Source organism: Rhinolophus hipposideros (assembly GCF_964194185.1).
Source record: "Rhinolophus hipposideros genome assembly, chromosome: 13".
Taxonomy (NCBI): Eukaryota; Metazoa; Chordata; class Mammalia; order Chiroptera; family Rhinolophidae; genus Rhinolophus; species Rhinolophus hipposideros.
Genome location: NC_138059.1, coordinates 32259626 through 32280135, shown reverse-complemented (window position 1 = coordinate 32280135; position 20510 = coordinate 32259626). Strand labels below are relative to the sequence as shown.

The 20510-nt window shown below is 35.0% G+C and overlaps 1 protein-coding gene across 5 annotated transcripts in view; it reads left to right on the top strand.

Moving 5' to 3' along the window:
* VPS13B (vacuolar protein sorting 13 homolog B) overlaps positions 1–20510 on the top strand; it is a 765148-nt gene that overhangs the window by 695373 nt on the left and 49265 nt on the right. For all 5 annotated transcript variants that reach the window (XM_081070819.1, XM_081070821.1, XM_081070818.1 and 2 more), the window contains exons 44-48: positions 9080–9235; positions 18165–18428; positions 19097–19180; positions 19358–19533; positions 20030–20200. In XM_081070819.1, the coding sequence (XP_080926945.1) occupies positions 9080–9235; positions 18165–18428; positions 19097–19180; positions 19358–19533; positions 20030–20200 (851 nt within the window). The remainder of the gene's footprint in view (positions 1–9079; positions 9236–18164; positions 18429–19096; positions 19181–19357; positions 19534–20029; positions 20201–20510) is intronic.

Sequence of the window (20510 nt, the reverse complement as noted above, 5' to 3'; positions counted from 1 at the left end):
GATAATGTATAAATCAAAATTGCCACTACTATTCACCCTACTCTTGCTTCTTTTTAAATTTATTTTTTCTAAGTCTATAAATTTTAGCCAGAGTCTATAAATTTGAACAGACTAACGCCTGAGTAGTGAAAAACCAAAAATAAATTTTTGAATTCAGATTTCTCTTTATAGTCATTTATGAAAAATAAATATTTTTTTATTTTGAAAAAGCTTCAATGACTTGGTTATAGATATGTTAAAACAGTGATTAAACCTGAATGTTTGCTAGAAATGTGTGACATTTGATATCCTATTTACCCATAGAAATTAAAATGATTTATCATAAACTACGTAATGAAATGACATAATACACTGTTTTGAAGTTTTGAAGATATAGATGTAAGATATCAATAACATTATTTCTTTCTTGTATTATGTGTATGTTTTCTTTTATACCTATGCCATTTCTCTCATATTTCTTCATTTATTTGTGTTTTTTGCTCTGCATGATTGTAAACATTTTCAAGAGTTTTTTTCCATAGTGGTAGTTATTCATACTTGTTCTTATTCCATCAGTGTAGATCGTTTGTAGTTTCCTTGCATTTATTTCTTATCTAATTCCATTTTTGTATCATCTAGTTTTTTAATCTCAGGCTATTTTCCATATATATCAGACTGTTCTTTCCTCTCAATATTTTTCTACAGTTTTATAGAAATCATGTATTTTTGCATACTTTAGAGAACATCAAAAACTTTCCTGATATTTTTTCCCCCTAAATTCTTCAACAGTGCACAACATTAATTAGTAACTTCTTCACCTCATTTTTTTAGGATGATACTCTCTTTCTTTTGCAATACTTTTTCCTAGGGCTCTGGCTTATTTTCACGTCATTTTTGCTGTTATTAATGACTATATTAAATGGATTGCCCTTGGTTGTACTCCATTATCAGTTGAGAAATGGTGAGATTTTTATTCTCATCTCTCCGGCTGCAGGGCAGGATGATAAAGTCAATTCCTATTGTATTTCCCATTTTCTAGCTGGCATTTCCTAATATTTCTCAACTATACAGACGTGAAAGCTTCCCCCACATCCTATCACACTTATCTGATATCCTGAATTGGCAAAATTCATGAGAAACTGTAATTTCCTTCCTTCACAGCTATTATTTTTGTTTTTTGTTTTTCCTGACTCTTGATCTTCATCTATAATGTTTGTCTTCTGATGACCACTCATAAAATAATAGTGAGGTGCTTCTAGAGTCTGTTGTTCCTGGGAGCTGCTATCTCTGAATATATAAAGACCAGGGAGATAGTGAATAGCATTATTTCAAACAGCCCAACAACTGTTAATTACTTTGTTTCAATGTCTTTAATGCTTCAAACCCTGATATTTATTAATGATTTGATGCTTTGAGGGGAAATGGAAGTTTTTGGCCTAAGAGTTTACTGCCCCTTTCTGTACCACTCTCTTTCAGGCAGGTCCTCTCCCTAGCTCTCACCTCTCCTCATTCCCAAGAATCTACACACATGGCTCTCGGCTGCCCAAGAGCAGGATTTGACCTCCTAAAACAATGAGTTTCATTCCAGTATGACTCTTTCCTTTCTAAGATCAAAATTCAGTGCTTGCATTTGGATCATGATCAAAGCTATTAGAGGAATGTAAGCCGATGAGTTCATAATATAAAGTTAATTTTCCAAATTATATTGACAAGAAGTATGACAGAGGTTGTTTGCACAAATGGTTTGAAGCCATAGCTTGCTACTTTTATGGCTTGTCTTTGTTTGTAATGCAATCAGTGTGCTTTGTAGATATTAATTTTGTACAGAAAGAACCACTACAAATTAGGCTGTTGCCTGCTTTTGTTCATCAGAAATAACAGTCCTATGTATATTTTACTCTATTTCAGTGTGTCTTTTTTCATGGTATTTGTTTGAGTAACTGAAATAGGCCCTTTGGTTAATCTTTTAACTTCCCCAAGCACAGTACCTCGGGAGTCCTACAACAATTTTTTCCTTCCTCTCATAAAATGTTGTGTATAATTTTTCTTGTTAAATATTTGTTTCTTCCACTGTATTTTGAGAGTTTTCAATGCAAGTAACATGTCTCATTCATCTCTATATTCACCATGTATATGTAGTACGGTTGCTTGGCTTATGGTAGATGTTTAATAGAGGTATATATTAAAATTTTTGTTAAATTGGAAAAAAATAAAACTATTGCCTTAGGAAGAAAACTTAAATAATTACATTAAACAACTTCAAGAATTATGTGAATAAGTAATATAGCAAGCCAGACCCTGTTCAAGGAGCTGTAGAGGCTACAGAGAGGAACTGAGGATTGTGTCACCTTTTTAGCAAAGTGCCAACTGCAAATGGGAAAGCTGTGACACTTACTAGGACAGATGGGGAGACTTCATGCATGAGGCTGAATTCAAGTTTTTAAAATAGAAATGTACAGTTTCTTTTTACTTGAAATGCAGGCTCTGTATGCTTCCTATTAGACATTTTTTCCATTTTAATAACATTAATTTTTATCTGATTGCAAAATAATACATATTTTTAGTATGAAATTTGGAGATTACATAAAAGCACATAAAACACACACACAAAAAGGAAATTTAAAACACACAACCCCACAACACCAAGATAACCACTGTAGCATGCTGGCATATTTCTAGCCATTTTTCTCTCTTAGAATATGCATATATACTTTTTGTTCATTTTACAAAAATGGAATGTATACTGAACATATATTTTTGTAATGTGCTTTTTTCAGTTAATCTATTGCTAAATAATACTGTGAACGTTTTTTTCATGCTGTAATGTTTTTTCAATGGCTTGAGAGGATTCTGCAGTAGAAGTATGGTTAAGAATAGAGTCCCTAAATAAACATACATCAGTTCAAATCTCATACCTGGCCCTCCCCAGCACTGTGGCCCTGGGAGGTCATTCAGCCTTTGTGTAACTCAGTTTGTTTCTCTTCTGTAAAATGAAACACAAGTATCTACCTTATAAGATTGTTTTAAGGAATAAATAAGAAAATACATTAAAAGCACTTTGCCCAGTGCCTCACGCATAGTATGTGTCTAATAAATGATAGCTGTTATTGATTTTACTATATTTTATTTGACCAATTTCCTAGTAATGCCAAATTTTCATTATTAAAACAGTGCTGGAATAAACATTCATCTAAATAAATCTTTGCACATATCTATAATTATTACAATACGATAAATTCCTATATAGAATTGATGAGTCAGTGAGTATCTGAAACTAATATTTTTGATACAAGAATTACCTTCCAGCTACAATTTTCATTCTAACCAACATTTTGTGAGTGTGTCAGATTTCCCTCTTTTGAAAGAGGTTGTTTTATGCTGATTGTACAGTATTTGTGGCCTTCATTGAATTCAGTCTCGAGGGAAAACCTATAAGTGCTCATATTTTGTGGAAGAGTAAACTCCTGACACGTATGTAATGACAGTGATGCCTTCCTTATTTCACCTCTTGAAAGGCTGATGTGGAGAGCTTCCTTCCTCTTTCTCCTTTCTTCCAAAATACAAGGCATCAGAGTCCAATAGAAAATAATTCAATTTGCTTTATTTTTACTTTATCATTCTTTTAGGTGTGAGCTTCTGTTCTATAAATGTAAAAGGATATGTAGGGTCCTAAGAGTTCTGCTGTGAATTGGGATGAACCAAGCATTAGCCATTACCTAGAACTTTTTCTACTTGGTTGTAAGCATTTTTTCAAATACTCTGAATATCCTGAAATTCAGCTGCCTTGAAAAAACAATAAGAGCAACATATTCATTTTATTTTTATGTTAATTTATTGGTGTGCAATATATGATCAGTTTTACTTATGTATTCCAAACAAATAACTTAACTTTAATCTGTTTAATGTAAACTGTAACTTTCCAGATATTATTTTAGAGAGACAACATTTTTTTTTAATGTTTTAACTTAATTTCCATTTATGATACTCACCTAGTATATCATTTAAGGTCTACTTTATGCTCTAATATCAATATTGCAATGTTTGAATTATGGGTCTGAGGGGTTTGATTTTTATTTTAATCTAGTATCATTATCCACATAAAGCAAATCTCCTGTGTTGAAGGTCATTCAAAATAGGAATTGTTTCTAAATATTTTGCTTTGATATTCATTTTATGATATTTTATGAACAAATATCAGCACTAAAATGTTTGAATATCTGCTTTGGGTTATTTTTCAATAATCCTGATTCATTTATTTATTCAATACTAAGCTCTTAGAGTATAGTGATAAGTTTAGAAGTTTAAGGGACACTAGATTTGTTGGGGTAAAAGATGGGAGAGGGGCTAGGGGCAGGGTGAAAAAGGTGAAGGGATTAAGAAGTGCAAATTGGTAGTTACAAAATAGTCATGGGGATGAAGGGTATAGCATAAGGAATATAGTCACTAATATTGTAATAACTATATATGGTATCAGATGGGTACTAGATTTATTGGGGTAATCACTTCGTAAGTTATACAAATGTCTAATCACTGTTATACACCTGAAACTAATATACTATTGTATATCAACTGTAATTAAAAAATAAAACAATTATTATTTTTTTTCATTCAACAAATATTTATTATTTTTTTTAACTTTTTAAAAATTTATTGGGGTGACAATTGTAAATGAAATTACATAGATTTCAGGTGTACAATTCTGTATTACATCATCTATAAATCCCATTGTGTGTTCACCACCCAGAGTCAATTCTCCTTCCATCACCATATATTTGATCCCCCTTACCCTCATCTCCCTCCCCCCACCCCCCTTACCCTCTGGTAACAACTAAACTATTGTCTGTGTCTATGAGTTTTTGTTTCTTATATAGTTACTTTATTACATAACTATATAGTATATTAATATATATTAAAGCTTAGACACCATATTTATTTTTTTTAAATAATTGTTTTAAGAAGACAATAATTGTTTTTTTAAAAAACAATTATTTAAAAAAATAAATATGGTGTCTAAGCTTTAATATATATTAATATACTATATAGTTATGTAATAAAATATGGTATGTTAATATATTCAGTAATTTATTTCACCTGGATTACATGTTAATTTTTTAGAACTTCTAAAATTTCTATAGAGAATACAATGGATTGGGAAAATTTTTGAAGTTTTTAGGTTTTCAATTTCTTTTTAGAAATTAAAATTATATATTATAATTATATAAATTATATATTATAATTTATATATATTATAATTTATATAGTAAATTATTATAAAATACAAAAAAAATACGTGAAGCTGAAGACAAAATTTTACTTTGTGATCATTAGGTAGAAATAATCTTGATAACAGTTTTTAAATGAATAGTGGAATATAGTTCACAGAAAAGTATCTGATATCTTCATTTACATTTAAGATATAACTTAAAATTTTTTCTTAGCTATCCTCTTTCTCTTTCTCTTCCTTGGTGTACCCTGTTTTCCTTAATTTTGTGCATTTTTATCTTGTTTTTATTTCCTCTGTAATCTGTCAAGGCAGAAATTCTGCCTTTGGACATGACTGTGAGTGGTCCTGAGAGCTGGCCCCCAGTCCCTTGATCAGTAATTCAGTTTTAAGTTTTATTTGATATTGAAAAATATGAAAAAAGAAAAAAATGAGTGGAAATTTGTATATACTCCTGTTTCAGGTCTTCAGTGGAAAAACTGAATTTAGTCTGGTTGCCAGCACAACACGGGAGGAGGGGGTAGGGGAGGTGGGGTCTACAGGAAAAAAAGAAAATGTAGCCCCTTGGGACCTTCCAATGAATGTGGCCACTGTACAACCTGTCTTATTGCTTAGTTTCAGTTTCCATTGAAAAGTTCAAACAAGAGTGGTTCCTATTTGATTTTCCCCCCAATGGAAAATATTAGGCATTAGCTAAGTAGGCCAAAGAGAATGAAAAGCCTGAATAGAAAATATGGTGGCAGAAGTAAGTCAGTAAGGGAAATTTAATAGAAAAGAGGGGAAAGAAAATTTTCAAATTGATAAGAGAACATAGAAATACCTTAGACTCCAGGCAAAAGGATAGTGACTGTTTTGCCAAGCCCACTGCTTCTTCTCTCTCTCGTTTCCAGCCCACATTGCTTCTCATCCTATTGCAATTGTCCTCCTAACTCATCCTTTCAACACACTGCTCACTTATTCAGAAGGCTTCAGTGTCTACACAATAATTCCTGAATAAAACACCAATTGCTTAGCTTAGTAAATCAGTGCTGACCGCAGTCTAGATCTGTGGGACCTTATTCCTCACTCGTGTTTTCATATTCCCTTTTCTCCATTCAGTCGAGGCTATTGACTTTTCCCCAAGAATGTCTTCTGACTTTCATATCCCAGTTGTCCCTTTGGCCTGGAAATGGATTGCCATCTTTGCTAGTTAAAATCTTACCCAAACTCTGAGACCCAATTGCTTCGTGAAGCCCTTCTAATCACAGCAGCCGAGAACAAGCCCTCCCTTCTCTAGACCCCTGTATCATTTTGTACCTCTCCTAATGCCTCTTGTTAGTTATTTGTGCGTGCCTTATGTTTCCTATAAGTTGTTAAACTCCTTGTGGTCTTCCTTCTTATTTCCTCCATAGTGCCTAGCATATTGCCTTCCTTATAGTACCTGAGTAATAAAAAATGTGTTGGATGAATGATAGAAGAAATTCTCATTAGGGTCAGGTAGTCTAATACAAATTTCAAATTTTTATACCTGGTTTTAAAGTTCCTTTGGCATAGAAATAAAAATAGATTTGTGAGTATTTGTTATTAAATGGAGACTTTTCACCACCTATAACAGTGAAATTTAGTCAGTTGGTCCAACAAGAACAGAGCTTCCCACCTTCACTTGATGTCAGTGGATATCTGAGCTCTGCTGTCTAGTGCCCCCAATCAATTAAGCAACAAGAAGGAGGACTAAAGTAAGCTGGGCCTCCTCCTGGATTCCTTTTTGTAGATTTCGTCTCCAAGAAATGTAATTCCTTTCCTAATAAATTATATACATCTAATTGCCAATGATATTTAGATGCTTTTTAACAGTAGACCAAACATTACAAATATTCTACTGGTGATGCATGTGGGAGAAGTGTTATGTTTTTCTCCCACTTAACTTTTCTGTGTGAACTAAATCCAAATATATCCGAATTTTTGTGATTCAAAGAAAATATCTATGCCAACAATTTGAAAACAAATAAATGCTGAGTGAAACCTGACAGCATATTCCTTGGTGACATTCAGTCATTTAAAACCTGTGTATACAGACTGAGCAGCTACTTAAAATGGAGCTTGTATGTAAATGTGAACACTCCTCAATTAAAATTACGTTGTGTACATTAAAATTTCTTTAAAGGCTATGGAATTTTCAGGAAAAATATAGCTGAGCTTGACCTTACATACCTTGTCTTATTATTATTATTATTATTATTTTGTCATTTCAAGCTACTAGTCTCTCCAAAGAAAACAACTTTCTTGTTTCTTTTAGTTCTGTGTGTGCCCTGAGCTTTATTCCCAATTGCTGCTACAAAAAAACTGAAGTGGTTCCAAACACCGCTATTGTTTTTCTTTTCTTTTCTTTTTTTTTTTCTTCCGGTAACTAATATTTAAACATCAAAGACACCCTGGTACTTTTTATGTTGTGGAGTATATATAAGACCAAAGTTTCCCTGAGCAATTTGCTGTCCAGGATGGTTTTTGATTTTTTGTTTTTGTTTTTTAGCTGTTAGCCTTTTTTTTTTTTTTTTTTTTTAAGAAGTCATCTGAATGGCAGTAGTCTTTTGATTTCACAGGATCACTGGTGGTTGTGTGTAGGAAGAACTGGAGTGGGGGCATATTAAAAGCAAAGAGATAAGTTAGGAGACTATTTTAATATTTTATTAAGATATACATATAAAAGCCCTTCCTTAATTTTCCACCAAAAGTCATATTGTGATGACCGATGATGACCTTGGGAAATGTTTCAATTTAAGCACTTTATGAGGGCTCCTCCTAATGCTAAAATTAAAAAACAATCTTTTCATCAAAACACTTATTATTATGTCAATTCCCATGAAAATCCTTAATGTATTTATTTTAAGGGTTGATTATGATAGCTCATATAGAATGTTTTCAAATTTTTATTCATTCTGTTAATTGGGAAAAGGTTTCATGCAATTAGCCTTTGGTTAGTTCTTTTCAAAAATTATATATGATACAAAGGAAAATATTAAGTTTGTGTATCATAAATGTTTTCCTAAAATGTCAGTTTTATTTCCTTATCATATAGAACATTGTTTATTTTCATTTAAACATGTATCCTAAAGAAACAGCAATTATTATGTTGTTTTGGAGTACTTGTTCAGTTAAACTGATTTTCTTAGTTGCAGCTTGCTAGTAGGTACGAGTAGAAATAGAAAATATTTGATGACCATGAAAGAAAACTAAATATTATCAAAAGTGGCAATCCTATATGAGTAAATATGAATATGAATCAGGAGACTCTATTGGTAAAAGTTACAATAAATATATACTAGAGAAAAATAGAACAAAGACATTGTCTCTCATACATTCAAAATGTTAAAGGTATTTCTAATTTGATATATGTGATCTCATAAGGAAAGTACATTAAATGCACTGCATCCTCAAATTGCTGTTTTGTTCTTTATCAAAAGAAAAAATAAGGACTGGCAATTGAGGGTCAAAAATAATGCCACAAACCAAATTTAGCTTTAATTACTGTCTAGCCATAAGAAGGAATAAACTATCAGCCAAGACCAAGTTTCTTTGATCTCACATTTCAACCTTCTTGCCCTCCAGATGAATGAAATGATCTTTTCTCAAATGTTCAACAGGCCTATTACCATTTGATAGGACAATTACTTTTAAGAAGGTTTAAAATGTGATCTGGAAAACCACATTGACTCTATGTGGCATATTTGCTATTCTTAGCTTGGTTGAATAAGCTGGAAGTGGATGAATAATGCAGGTTAGAAAGAAAACAGATGCTAAATATTACAAATAGGAAGGTTTTCCAGCAAAGAGACTTTCATTTTAGGACTAGATTTTTGTTGGCACTTTTGGCATTATGACGATTATTGTTTTTCCCTCCAGCTGTTGCACATCTGTATTGAAGGTTGGGGCAATTGGCGTTGGTCAGAGCCCATCAGTGTGGACCATACCGGGACTTTTATCAGAACTATTCAGTACAAGGGTCGAACTGCTTCACTCATCATCAAGGTTCAACAACTCAGTGGAGTGCAAAAACAGGTAAGTTCCTTTGTATTTATGGCCCAGACAGCTCTTCGTTATTGATGTAATTAATGGAAGGGAAAGTTAAAGACATGCAAATGAGTCATAATAAGAAAGAATCACAGTGGTATGCCTAGTTAGGCCTACTGCAGCGTGCACCTGAGCACTTAATAAGCGCATGTTGATGGGCCTGGTGATCATGGTGATGGCTTCAGACCCCTTGTCCCACGTCTTTTACAAGAGCTGCTAACGAGCAGTAAAATTTACTGATTTTAGTTTCACCTCTTCTCCCTGTCACCACCTACCTTCTGGTGGAGGTGCTAATGAGCTGTGAAATGGCCAAAAGGCCTTTACTGAGAAGGAAAAGAAACAAAGGGTGGTGGAGACTGGATAATCCAACAATGGATAACCAGGAGTTTGTTCTCATTTGTGTAAGAATCATCTGGAAGAAGGTGCTGCGATGTTCTCCCATGACGGAGTGGGCCTGGGTCCCCAGCACGCTTTCTTTCCCTAGGAGTTAATATTAACTGCAGTAAAAATTCACTGCAGTCTAACTCTTGGCATATAAAACCTCAGCTCTCAGCACATATTTTTACGTATTTTATAAAACTTCCTTTTGGCTGTTTTTGAAGTTCTAAGACTGCAAAGGGAAAAAAAATATCTGACACTTTTTTTGTGTTCTTAAGATGTGAAAATGTGGTTTTTAAAAGATGTTTTTCAAGCGTGGAGCATATGACAAGAGTAGAAAGAAAAAAAGGAAGTATTAAAATCTGAAAACTGGCTTTACTGCACACATGATAACTGGATTTGTCATAAGAGTTTTAACATATACATCTGCATCTGGATTGTAACAGCCTATCCAGAACTTATGTGAACTGAGGACATGATAGGAACAGTACTCAGTGCCTGGAAAAGGAAAAGGAGGGTTTCCCATGTTGCAGCAGGGGCTACTCCATTACTGTGTGCCAGGGGGTAAATGGAAAGCAGTTGGTGAGGGGAACAGTAGGACCATATCATATACATTCTTGATCCACATCTAACGACGGAGCTGGACTTCGTGTTCTCAGCATTGTGGGCCGCACAGGTGAAACGAGAACGATAGCAGAGGAGTCTCAGAAAAGAAGCGTGAAGAGTCTTCCCAATCAACTGACCATTCTTCTAAATATTATATTTGTTGATTGCCTATGGTTGAGCTGGGTAAAATGAAAGACACCAAGTAGTATGTGACACAGTCTTTGCTCTTAAATTGCAAGTTTCTACAAACCCAACAATGTATATAACTAACAGCAAGTGTGATGGGAATTTAGAGGTTTCATTAAGAAGATATGACTTGAGCTGGGGCTTTGGAAAGCATGTAGAACTTGAAATAAGAGAGGACATTCAAGGCAGCAGCATAGCCCAAACAAAGAGATAAATACGGGACAGATGGGTCTCAAAGATTCGTGAGGGGACCTGCCTGACTAGTGTGAGCTTTGAGCTGGAAAATCAGAAGAAAAAGAAGTGTCACTGCCTCCCAGCTGACCTCAGAACACTCTTACATGGGTGTGCTCTCAACAAATATCTGCCTAATTAAAACCCACCTATTTCTGATACTGTCACTGACGGTCTTTGAAGAATGCCTCATCTACCTTTTCATTCACCAGCATGCCTGAGAAATGGCCATTCAGCATCTGTTTGAATATTCTAGATGACAAGAGGCTCATTCCCTCATACAGCAGCTCTTTCCATTGTTGGTTACTTCCAGCTACTAATGAAGTTTTTTTCCTACTTTTGAGCCAAAATAGGTCACCATTCAACCAGTTTTTGCCATTCCTCAGAATGTGTGAGGTGTACACAACAATCACACAGCAGCTCGTTGTAAGGACTCCACAGGTTACCTCCCCTCTATATTATAGTCCTTCAAAAATGTGAGGGAAGCTTGAAAGTTTTCCCTTAGTTTCCTTCTGGCTAGGCTAGTGGTTCTCACACTTAAGAGTATTGTAGTTTATAGCGAATATGGTCAGCAGTATTGTAAAAACTATGTATGGTGTCAGATGGGTGCCAGACTCAATGGGGGGGGGATTACTTCATTAATTATATAAATGGCTAACCAGTGAGCTGTACACCTGAAACTAATGTAAAATAATTCTGAATGGCAACTATAAATTAAAAAATAGTCACAGGGATATAAAGTGCAGCATAGGGAATATAGTCAATAATACTATAATAACTATGTAGTGTCAGATGGGTAATAGACTTACTGGCATCATCACTTTGTGAGGTATATAACTGTCTACTCACTATGTTGTTTTGTACACCTGACACTAATTGAAAAAAAAAAGAGACTATATCAGAAAATCCCCCAGACGGCCTGTTAAAACATAGATTTCTGAGTTCCAGCACCCAGAGTACCAGATTCAGTAGGTCTTGAGTGTGACACGATAATTTTCATTTCTAACAAGCTTTCAGTTGATTTTGATGTTGCTGGTCCAGGGGCCACACTTTGAGAACCATAGCCCTGGTCTAAACATTTCCAGTTCATTCAACTCTTTTGCATGTAGTTGCTAGAAAATTTACCAATGAATGGAATGGCAGGGTCCTACCATGAAGAATTGGTTTTCATGGTATGTCCTGACGGGTAAGGTCATAGGCAACAGGCTCTATGTCCCCGCTAGTGGTGTGATATTCAACAAGTTATTTAATCTTTGCGAATCACTTTCCTCATCTGTAAAATGGGGGTAGTAATAGTGCCTTCCTCATGAAGTTAGTGTGAGGAGTTTGTGTATGTAAAGTGCTTTTAATGTGCCTGGCCCACTGTCATAACCCCAATACATTTAATTACAGTACAATACTGAAATATTCCTAAGCGTGAGTAACACCAGTTGGACTTGTTTTGTGTTATTATAATAGTGCCTCATTTTTGCATAGATATTACATATTTTCAATGATATTTAATTTCAGGGATAAATTAATATATACAATGTCCCTGAACAGATGTTAGATTGCAATAGTACACCATAAGTCAAAAAGGTTGGTCATGAAAAGTACATTTTTAAAAAATTCTCATAAAATGTTACCTATCTTTTTTTTTCTTTCTGTTTGTAAAAGACTTCCCAACACTAGAATTTATTACCTAGATGATCTTAGGTAAATTTTGTAACCTTTCCATGCTTTATATTCCTTTTGTAAAAGAAAGCACCCAATGAATATTAGTTCATTGTTATTATTTTTATGTTAACTATTATAAAATATTTCTGAGAACACAGAAAAGTCTAATGAAGAAAATAAAAATTACCCATAATTCTACCATATTATTACTTTGACATATTTGCTTTTTTATGCAAATGTTTTTTAATCAATTTGAGATCTGATTGTAATATCAGCTTTTCAAGTTGCTTTTATTTAACATTATGTAATGCTCATCTTCGCATGTTATGTAAAATTCCTGAAATTTTCCTTTTAATAGTTGTATAATAATTTACCATATGGAATATTGAAATATTTTTAGCATTCTCTTGTTGTTGGATTTTTAGATAATTTCCAATTTGTCAGTATAATAAATCCTTAAATAAATATGTTTGTGTATAAATAGATGTCCAATATTCTCAGTCAGTCCTTAATATAATTTGCTATATAATTTAATTACCTGAGCACAGGGTATGAATGTTTTTGAGATACTTGCTGCATATTCCCAGACTAAAAGGATGTATTTTACTCGTTAACCAAAATTCATTGTTTTGTCTCAGCAGATTCTTCTCTAGGGCTACACTAATCTTTTAAATAATTAAATACATATTTGTCCCAAAACTTCTGCTGACTTTCTGAGTTCTTCAAACCATTAGCTTTTTAAAAAAATCTTCATGTAAAGAGAGGTTCAAATCAGTACTAACAAAAAAATTTCCATACATTGCAAGTTTAAGGAATTCTTTTAATCATGCTCCCTGTTAATGTCAGATACCCAGATTTTAAGACATCTGGTGCCAAATCACAATTCAGGATTTTTCCAAATGTTATTTGTACTGTTGAATGTCAATAATCCTTCCTGTGGGAACTGCCTCTCACACTTTTCTCTGCTTCTACCCTATTTATAATAAATAGGTAGAGGGTGTGGGTAGAATCTAGCTAAACAGAAAAGGACTATTTGGAGAGCAATAATGAAAGCATAAACAGCCCTCATATTGCATTTACCTTTTTAAAAGGAAGTGTCATCGCCTCTTAAAGGAACCGGGAAAATCCATTGTAAATTCCCACTCTCATGAAAGGCACATATACAAATTTCTATTTTGAATGTTAACATTTCTTGTAGTCAAATAATATTGAGCTCTGTGTTTGGACCACTTAAAAAACTTAGCTGCTGAGTAGTGAAAAGCAGAACACAGAAACAGCAATTTATGTAATCTAGAATGAAGCAAGTGGCAAATGATTTATACTGAACCCAGGTAATATGAAAAGCTCAGCAGACCACCATGCCAACTTCAAACCAACTGCTATGTGTATTCAAAGTTGTGAAAAACCTTTCTAGTCAGTGTTTTTTAGTTTCTCATCTCTCTCTCTCTCTCTTTCTCTCTCTCTCTCTCTCTCTCTCTCTCTCTCTCTCTCTCTCTCTCGCTCTCTCTTTCTCTCTCCCCCCCTTCTTGTCCCTCCCTCTCTTTCTTTCTCCCTCTCTACCCCTAACACACACACACACACACACACACACACACACACACAAATTTACAATGTCTTTTTCAATTGGATTTAATTTTTTATTGTCAGGGTAGATTAACCAACATTCAGGTTAGCTCTAGTTAAAGTATATCAGAGACACAGGATTAGGAAGGGAGATGAGAACCAAACTTCCGGAAGAGATTTGTGGACTCCTGCTTCCCTTATATCTTGGCTTCTTTCCTTCTACTCCACCTGGGCCTAAAAATTGGCAATAAACCACCACTGCCTAATTACCAAGCCCCATGTGGAGAGTTGAGTGTGTGCAGCTCCCTGATGTACCTTAACCAGATTAATATGCCCCTGGACAATGGAAAATGGGTTCAAGCTCACATGAGCAATAGTATTTGGTTATCTGTACCCTGCCTTTCCTGTACCCTTCTCATTTCTCCAACTGAATGAAAAGTAACCACAGAAAATTACTCAGGAACTTTGTACAGTATACAGCTAGTTGTGTACATATATTTGCTTTTATGTTTCCCATCTCTTCATTGAAGAAAGCTTTACCACTCTAAAAACTTAGATGTATATATGTATGTATGTATGTATATATTTGTATCTTTATACATACACTTTTAATCATGGTTAAGATATCATTTTCCAGTGCATCTGGTGCTCTGGAGTTATTCCTTAATATCACTATTCTTCTTGGCACTGATCTAATAAGAGTTCTGGAACCTGCTAAGTAAAATCATATGTGGAAATCTTCAGTACACATCTTTGTGGCTTTGAGGAAGGAGGGGAATTAGTGTGAAACCTGGAAATGTGTATTAAAGAGAAACCCTACATTAAAAAAATTAAGTAGCTGTCTTCAACTGATAAATTAATCTTGAAATTCTAACCATAATTTTCAAAATAAAGGCATTGTAAGTGTTGCCACCTTGAAGAAAAGCAGACATGGCTCTCACTGAACCCTGCGTGGGAGTAGCCATGAAGGACATCACTCCGAGGAATAGCCATTTTGGATTTTCCTTCATCTAAGTAGCTTTCCCTCCCTGGCCACTTTTGAAGGTTTTCTTTTTATCAAATTTGAAAGGCTACTTAACAGGCTTTTTAGTTGAAAATGAAACTATAAAAACCTACCAAGAGGATTTCTGTCTTTAAACAAAGTGAGTCCCAGATGGTTGCAGAGATTCTGTGGTTTCTGTGAGAGACAGCAAAATTCTCTTCTAGATCCCATGGGGCCCACAGGTTCTGAAGCAAGAGCAGTGTGCACACATTGCCAGGCCTGGACACGTCCAGAATAAGAACAGAGTTAAATACTGCCTCAGAGCTTTCAATTGTTGATTTAAATTTAGGCGATGCTATGGCATGCTAAGAGTTATCGTAAGTGTCTAGTAACCCTAGCATAAGCTAAAGAAAAGCTTACCTGGTAATTTAGGACTCATGGTTCAATTGAGTTTTATGTTTGTTATTGTGAAAACATTGTTTTAAAAAACTCTAATGACCAGAGTATCTAGGGGAAATGTAATAGTTAAGCATAGCTTGGTTTTTACAGATATATTCCTTCTAAAGAAAATTTAAAGGAATAGATAATTGGAAAATAAATGTTTAAGAAAATTGCTAAACCTCACTATTCAAATCATGTAAGTTGAAACAACAGTGTCTTAATTTTTGGTCTATCAATCTAGCAGGTTTGTATTGAGTAAAAAATAGTAAATTCATAAAGTCATCCGTGCTTGTGTAAATAATAGTTCCTTCAAAATGATGGCTACAAAGTATTCATAATGACAAGAAAATGTATCAATTAGGATGCTTCGAGCTTAAAGTTACAAAATAGGCTTTTTATTCTTCGTAGCAAGTTAATGAGGCAGATACTATTACTGTTCCTATTTTACATTTATCATCTCACATAACAAGAAGATGTGAGATGATAAATGTAAGCAGGTTCTTGTTATGTGAGATGACAAATGTAAGCAGGTTTGGTGTTGGTTAATTAAGCACTTCAACCCTGCATCTGCTTCTCTGCCATCCCCTCAAGATGCCTTCCTGGTTTCAAGGTGGCTACAAAAGGATATATATACGGAGGGTGCGTATACACATCTTCAGAAAGGAAAAACTGTTAAAATTGTTATACTCAATATATACCGATAACAAAAGATGAATACCAGTCACGTTTGACTTCTGCAATTACAAGAGGTGCTCCAAGTAGCTACCATCAGTGTCCAGACACTCCTGATTACAGCAAAACACTGCTTTGAGCAATGTTGACCAAAGCGTTCACTTGTATACATTTTTTTGGCACCCTCTGCATATATCCTCTTATAACATCTTCTATGACAGAAAGAAGGGCTTTCTCTTCTCAAATTATTTCCCTTATTATCAACGAATGAAATATTTCCCAGGAAAGAGCAGTCTTTCCTTTTCATGTTCACCCCTAAACTAATCATTGGCAAAAGGAATTATTACCAGATTATTTAATACCCTTATGATACAGTCTTGGGGGGCCATGGGCGGTGACCCCTCCCTGAGTATTTTGCTGTTTTTTGAGACCTAAACCAAATCAGTGTTTTTAGTAGTAAGGGAGAAGGGGACATCACCTATTTGGAACTATCAGGTTGATTATCAGCACAGACTCTGGGCCAGTCTGTGTAACATTGGACAAGTTATCAACATCTCTGTGCCTACGTTTTCTCCTTGTTAAGACGAGAAGTCCTACTAGCACCTATTTTATTAGGTCGCTGTGAGATTAAAAGAGTTAATTTATGAAAATGCTTTGTATTAGGGTTCTTCAGTGAAACAGAACCAGTAGAGTATGTGTGTGTGTGTGTATACACACATATATTTACATATATATGTTTGTATGCACGTCGAGAAGGAGAGGGAGAGTTATGTAATAAATTGGCTCACACAATTATGGAGGTTGAGAAGTCCCAAGGTCTGCAGTCTGCAAATTAGAACCCCAGAGGATCCAGCATGTAGTTCCAGTTCTAAAGCCAGCAAACTAGAAACCCAGGAAAAGCCAATGTTTCAATCAGCGTCCAAAGACCAGGGAAAGCTCCAGCTCCAGCAATCAGGCAGGAGAAGTTCCCTCTTCCTCAGGCTCTTCATTCTATTATGAGTTTCAGTTGACAGGGTGAAGCCCGCCCGTGTTAGGAAGGGCGGTCTGCTTCAGTCAGTTTACCAATTCAAATGTTAATCTCACCCAGAAACACCCTCACAGACACACGCAGAACGTTTGAGCAAATATCTGTATACTCCATGGCCCACTCAAGTTGACACATAAAATTAACATGCATAGACCTATAAATATACTATATGTATAGTAGTTATTACTGTTTTATAATCTGAAAAAATTACAAATAAGCCAATCCAGATGTGAAAGTCCAATTTTCCCCAATCATGAATATTCATATTACAGAAGGATTTGCTTTCCCCAAGTATTCATAAGCATACATTTTACATTACCTTTTCAACTTTAACCAATTTCAGAGATATTTCTTAATCCCTACTATGAACTATTCTCTTACCTGGATAAGAAGGATAATCCATGAGTTTCGTGGACAATTCTGTGCATTTCATAAAGGAAAAACCTGTATGAAATAAAATAAAATTAAGCTTCTGAGTTAAAAGTTGCTTGTATCATCAGTTTATACAAAGATCTCTTACTACATAGGAGAACAATAAGCCCTTGGATATCAGCATCAGGGAATAGATTGATTGCAATTGTCCTCTCAGCTATGAGCGCTGAAGTCTTGTTTTCGATCCCCATGCTTTTTGACTGCTACATTATTTGCTGCCATCGACCACCACTTCTTGGTCAGTCTCTTCTCCTGTGGCTTCAGCAGCACTAGTTTCTCCTGATTCACCACCACACTCCTTCACTTCTTCTTCAGCCCCTTCTCTGGCTTCTTACCCTGCGAAGCTGTCCCTGAAGTGAAGGTCAGTTGCTGGGATTGAGCCTCTACCCTCTTTTCCAGGTAAACTATCTTCTGTCTGCGTACATTTGCAAGGCTTTTATTTCACAAGTCTTTTATCTTCTTCCCCACCTTCACTCTCAAGCACATGCCCAGTATTTCGAGGTGGGTGTGGACCCCACCTAGATGATCTCTATGTGTCTGTGCTTTGAATGCTGCAAACTCAACATGACCAAAGCAAAATCCCCTTTCTCTTTCTAAGCCTCTTTTTCTTCTTGTACTCTCTAAATAAGCTAACGATTTCATTTCCTCTCCTTTAAAATCAACACAGATTACTCTGATTTATTGCATATTTCCAATTCATGAAATCTGCATTGATGAAGCCTTATTTATTTGTTGTCTCTTAGATTATCATCTGTGGAAGACAGATCATCTGTAGTTACTTATCTCACAGCATAGAACTAAAAGTCATTCAGCATTACATCGGTCAAGATGGACAAGCTGTGGTTCGAGAACATTTTGACTGCCTCACAGCCAAACAGAAATTGCCTTCATACATACTAGAAAACAGTGAGCTGACAGAGCTATGTGTGAAGGCCAAAGGAGATGAAGACTGGTCAAGAGACGTGTGCCTAGAATCCAAGGCCCCTGAGTATAGCATTGTCATTCAGGTACGAGAAGTCGTACAATCTAGAATAGAGCAGCTTTAAAATTAAAAATTTTTCATTATGCTGTTTATTCAATATGGCACTTTTATTATAAGGTAATACATATAAAAGAGGGGATATCTGAAATGATATAAAGAGGTTTTGAATATTTCTATTCAAACTGTTCCCTCCCCATTCCACAACAACACTTCTGTATCCTTTCCAGTAATTCTTATAGCCATGATGTTACCCTTCGAAGTGGTGGTAAGTTATATCTTGAAAAAAGTTCTGATGCACCAAGGCTTTGGTTGGGGGGTGGGAGGTAAAAGGTGTCCTCCCACTTAAGAATCTTTGTGATGATCTCTTACGTTTTATCTTTTTCTCAACCTCTACCATCATCACTTTCATTCCCATAAAGGACAAATCCTCTCTTTCATTCTCCCACTCAGTCGTGTATCAGTCTCTCCTCATACAAGTCTCTTCGTCTTTATGGAAAGAATTGGCCCCATTATCACACTTCACATTCACATTGTGCCATAATGAAGTCTGTTTTTGCTTAGTAATTCTTTCTTAGGGCTTTTTTTCTATAACTTTAAACTTTTGAATCCTCCAAACCAATGTTATATCTGGGCCTTATTTTGATTAGTTAGTAAACTAGTATTTAATAGGACCCTTTTCTATCTCATGTGCAGGTGCCATCTTCAAACAGTTCCATTATTTATGTCTGGTGCACAGTTTTGACTTTAGAACCCAACTCTCAAGTGCAACAACGAATGGTGAGTGCTTTCCAATCCTAAAATATGGTATATGACTCTGACCTTTCCCGTTCTGAAATAAATTAAGGTCAGAGTGACCCAGGGAAAAGATTTATTACAAGTTTGTTTCAGCATCAAACAGCTGGAAGACTGCAACAAAGCAAATATGAAAGTTCTTCTGTCCTTTTATTTTTATAGATTGTGTTCAGCCCTCTTTTTATCATGAGGAGTCATCTTCCAGACCCCATTATCATACATTTGGAGAAAAGGAGTCTGGGATTGAGCGAAACACAAATTATTCCAGGAAAAGGGCAGGAAAAACCACTGCAAAACATAGAACCTGACCTTGTACATCACCTAACATTTCAAGCAAGGTACTGGAAAAATCCTTACATTTTCCTCAGAGAAATCAGCAGAAAAGTAACCTTTCATTATTGAGGGGGAGAGGGAGGATAGTTTTTTTGTATGATTTCTTCTAAGAATGTTATTTCAAAATTACACTGTCTAGCATTCTTTTACTCTCTTCTATACTTTTAAATAAAATCAAGCCTGTTTCATTAAGCTTAGAAATAAACAAAAAGGATCGTCATAAAATTTAATTGACGCATAATTTCTCTCATGGAAGAAGAGATGAATAGAGATCTCACCTAAGCATGTTTGAGAAGGGGACAGGGACATAAGAGGAAAAGCCAGGGCCCAGATCATCCAAACACTGTGTCATCAATCCCTAAATCACCGAAAATTGACTGAGTTTCACACAAAAAAAAATTGGATTATAATACATTTGTAGTTATATTATTTTCAATAAATTGTAGACCAGTTTAGAAATCTGATATTTATTCTTGATTTTTTTGTCTTTCCACTTCCTAGAGAAGAAGATGATCCTTCACATTGTGCTGTTCCCATCTCAACATCCCTCATTAAGCAAATAACCACAAGGATACAACCTGGGGGCACAGTTAATCAGATCCTTGATGAATTCTATGGGCCAGAAAAGTCCCTTCAACCCATGTGGCCCTATAATAAAAAGGATTGTGACAGGTAATGCTCCCCAGCAATCTTTTTCTACAAACATTTCTCAATATTAAGTAATAAATGAACATTCACAAAAATGTTAGATACCAAAAAAGGTGTTTCGAAAAAAAGGTATTTGCATATATCTGTCAGATTCTGACCTTTTATCATTGAGTAGATATATTTTGTAGATTACTTTCCTCATAATCTAGAACATAATTGCATGACAAGTTTCTTTTTCCTGGATGCAAATTCTGCATTGTATGACTCTGGTATGAAGAGGTGTCATACAGGAGCACTGTGAATACTGAAGTCATTATATTTCACTGATTCTCTT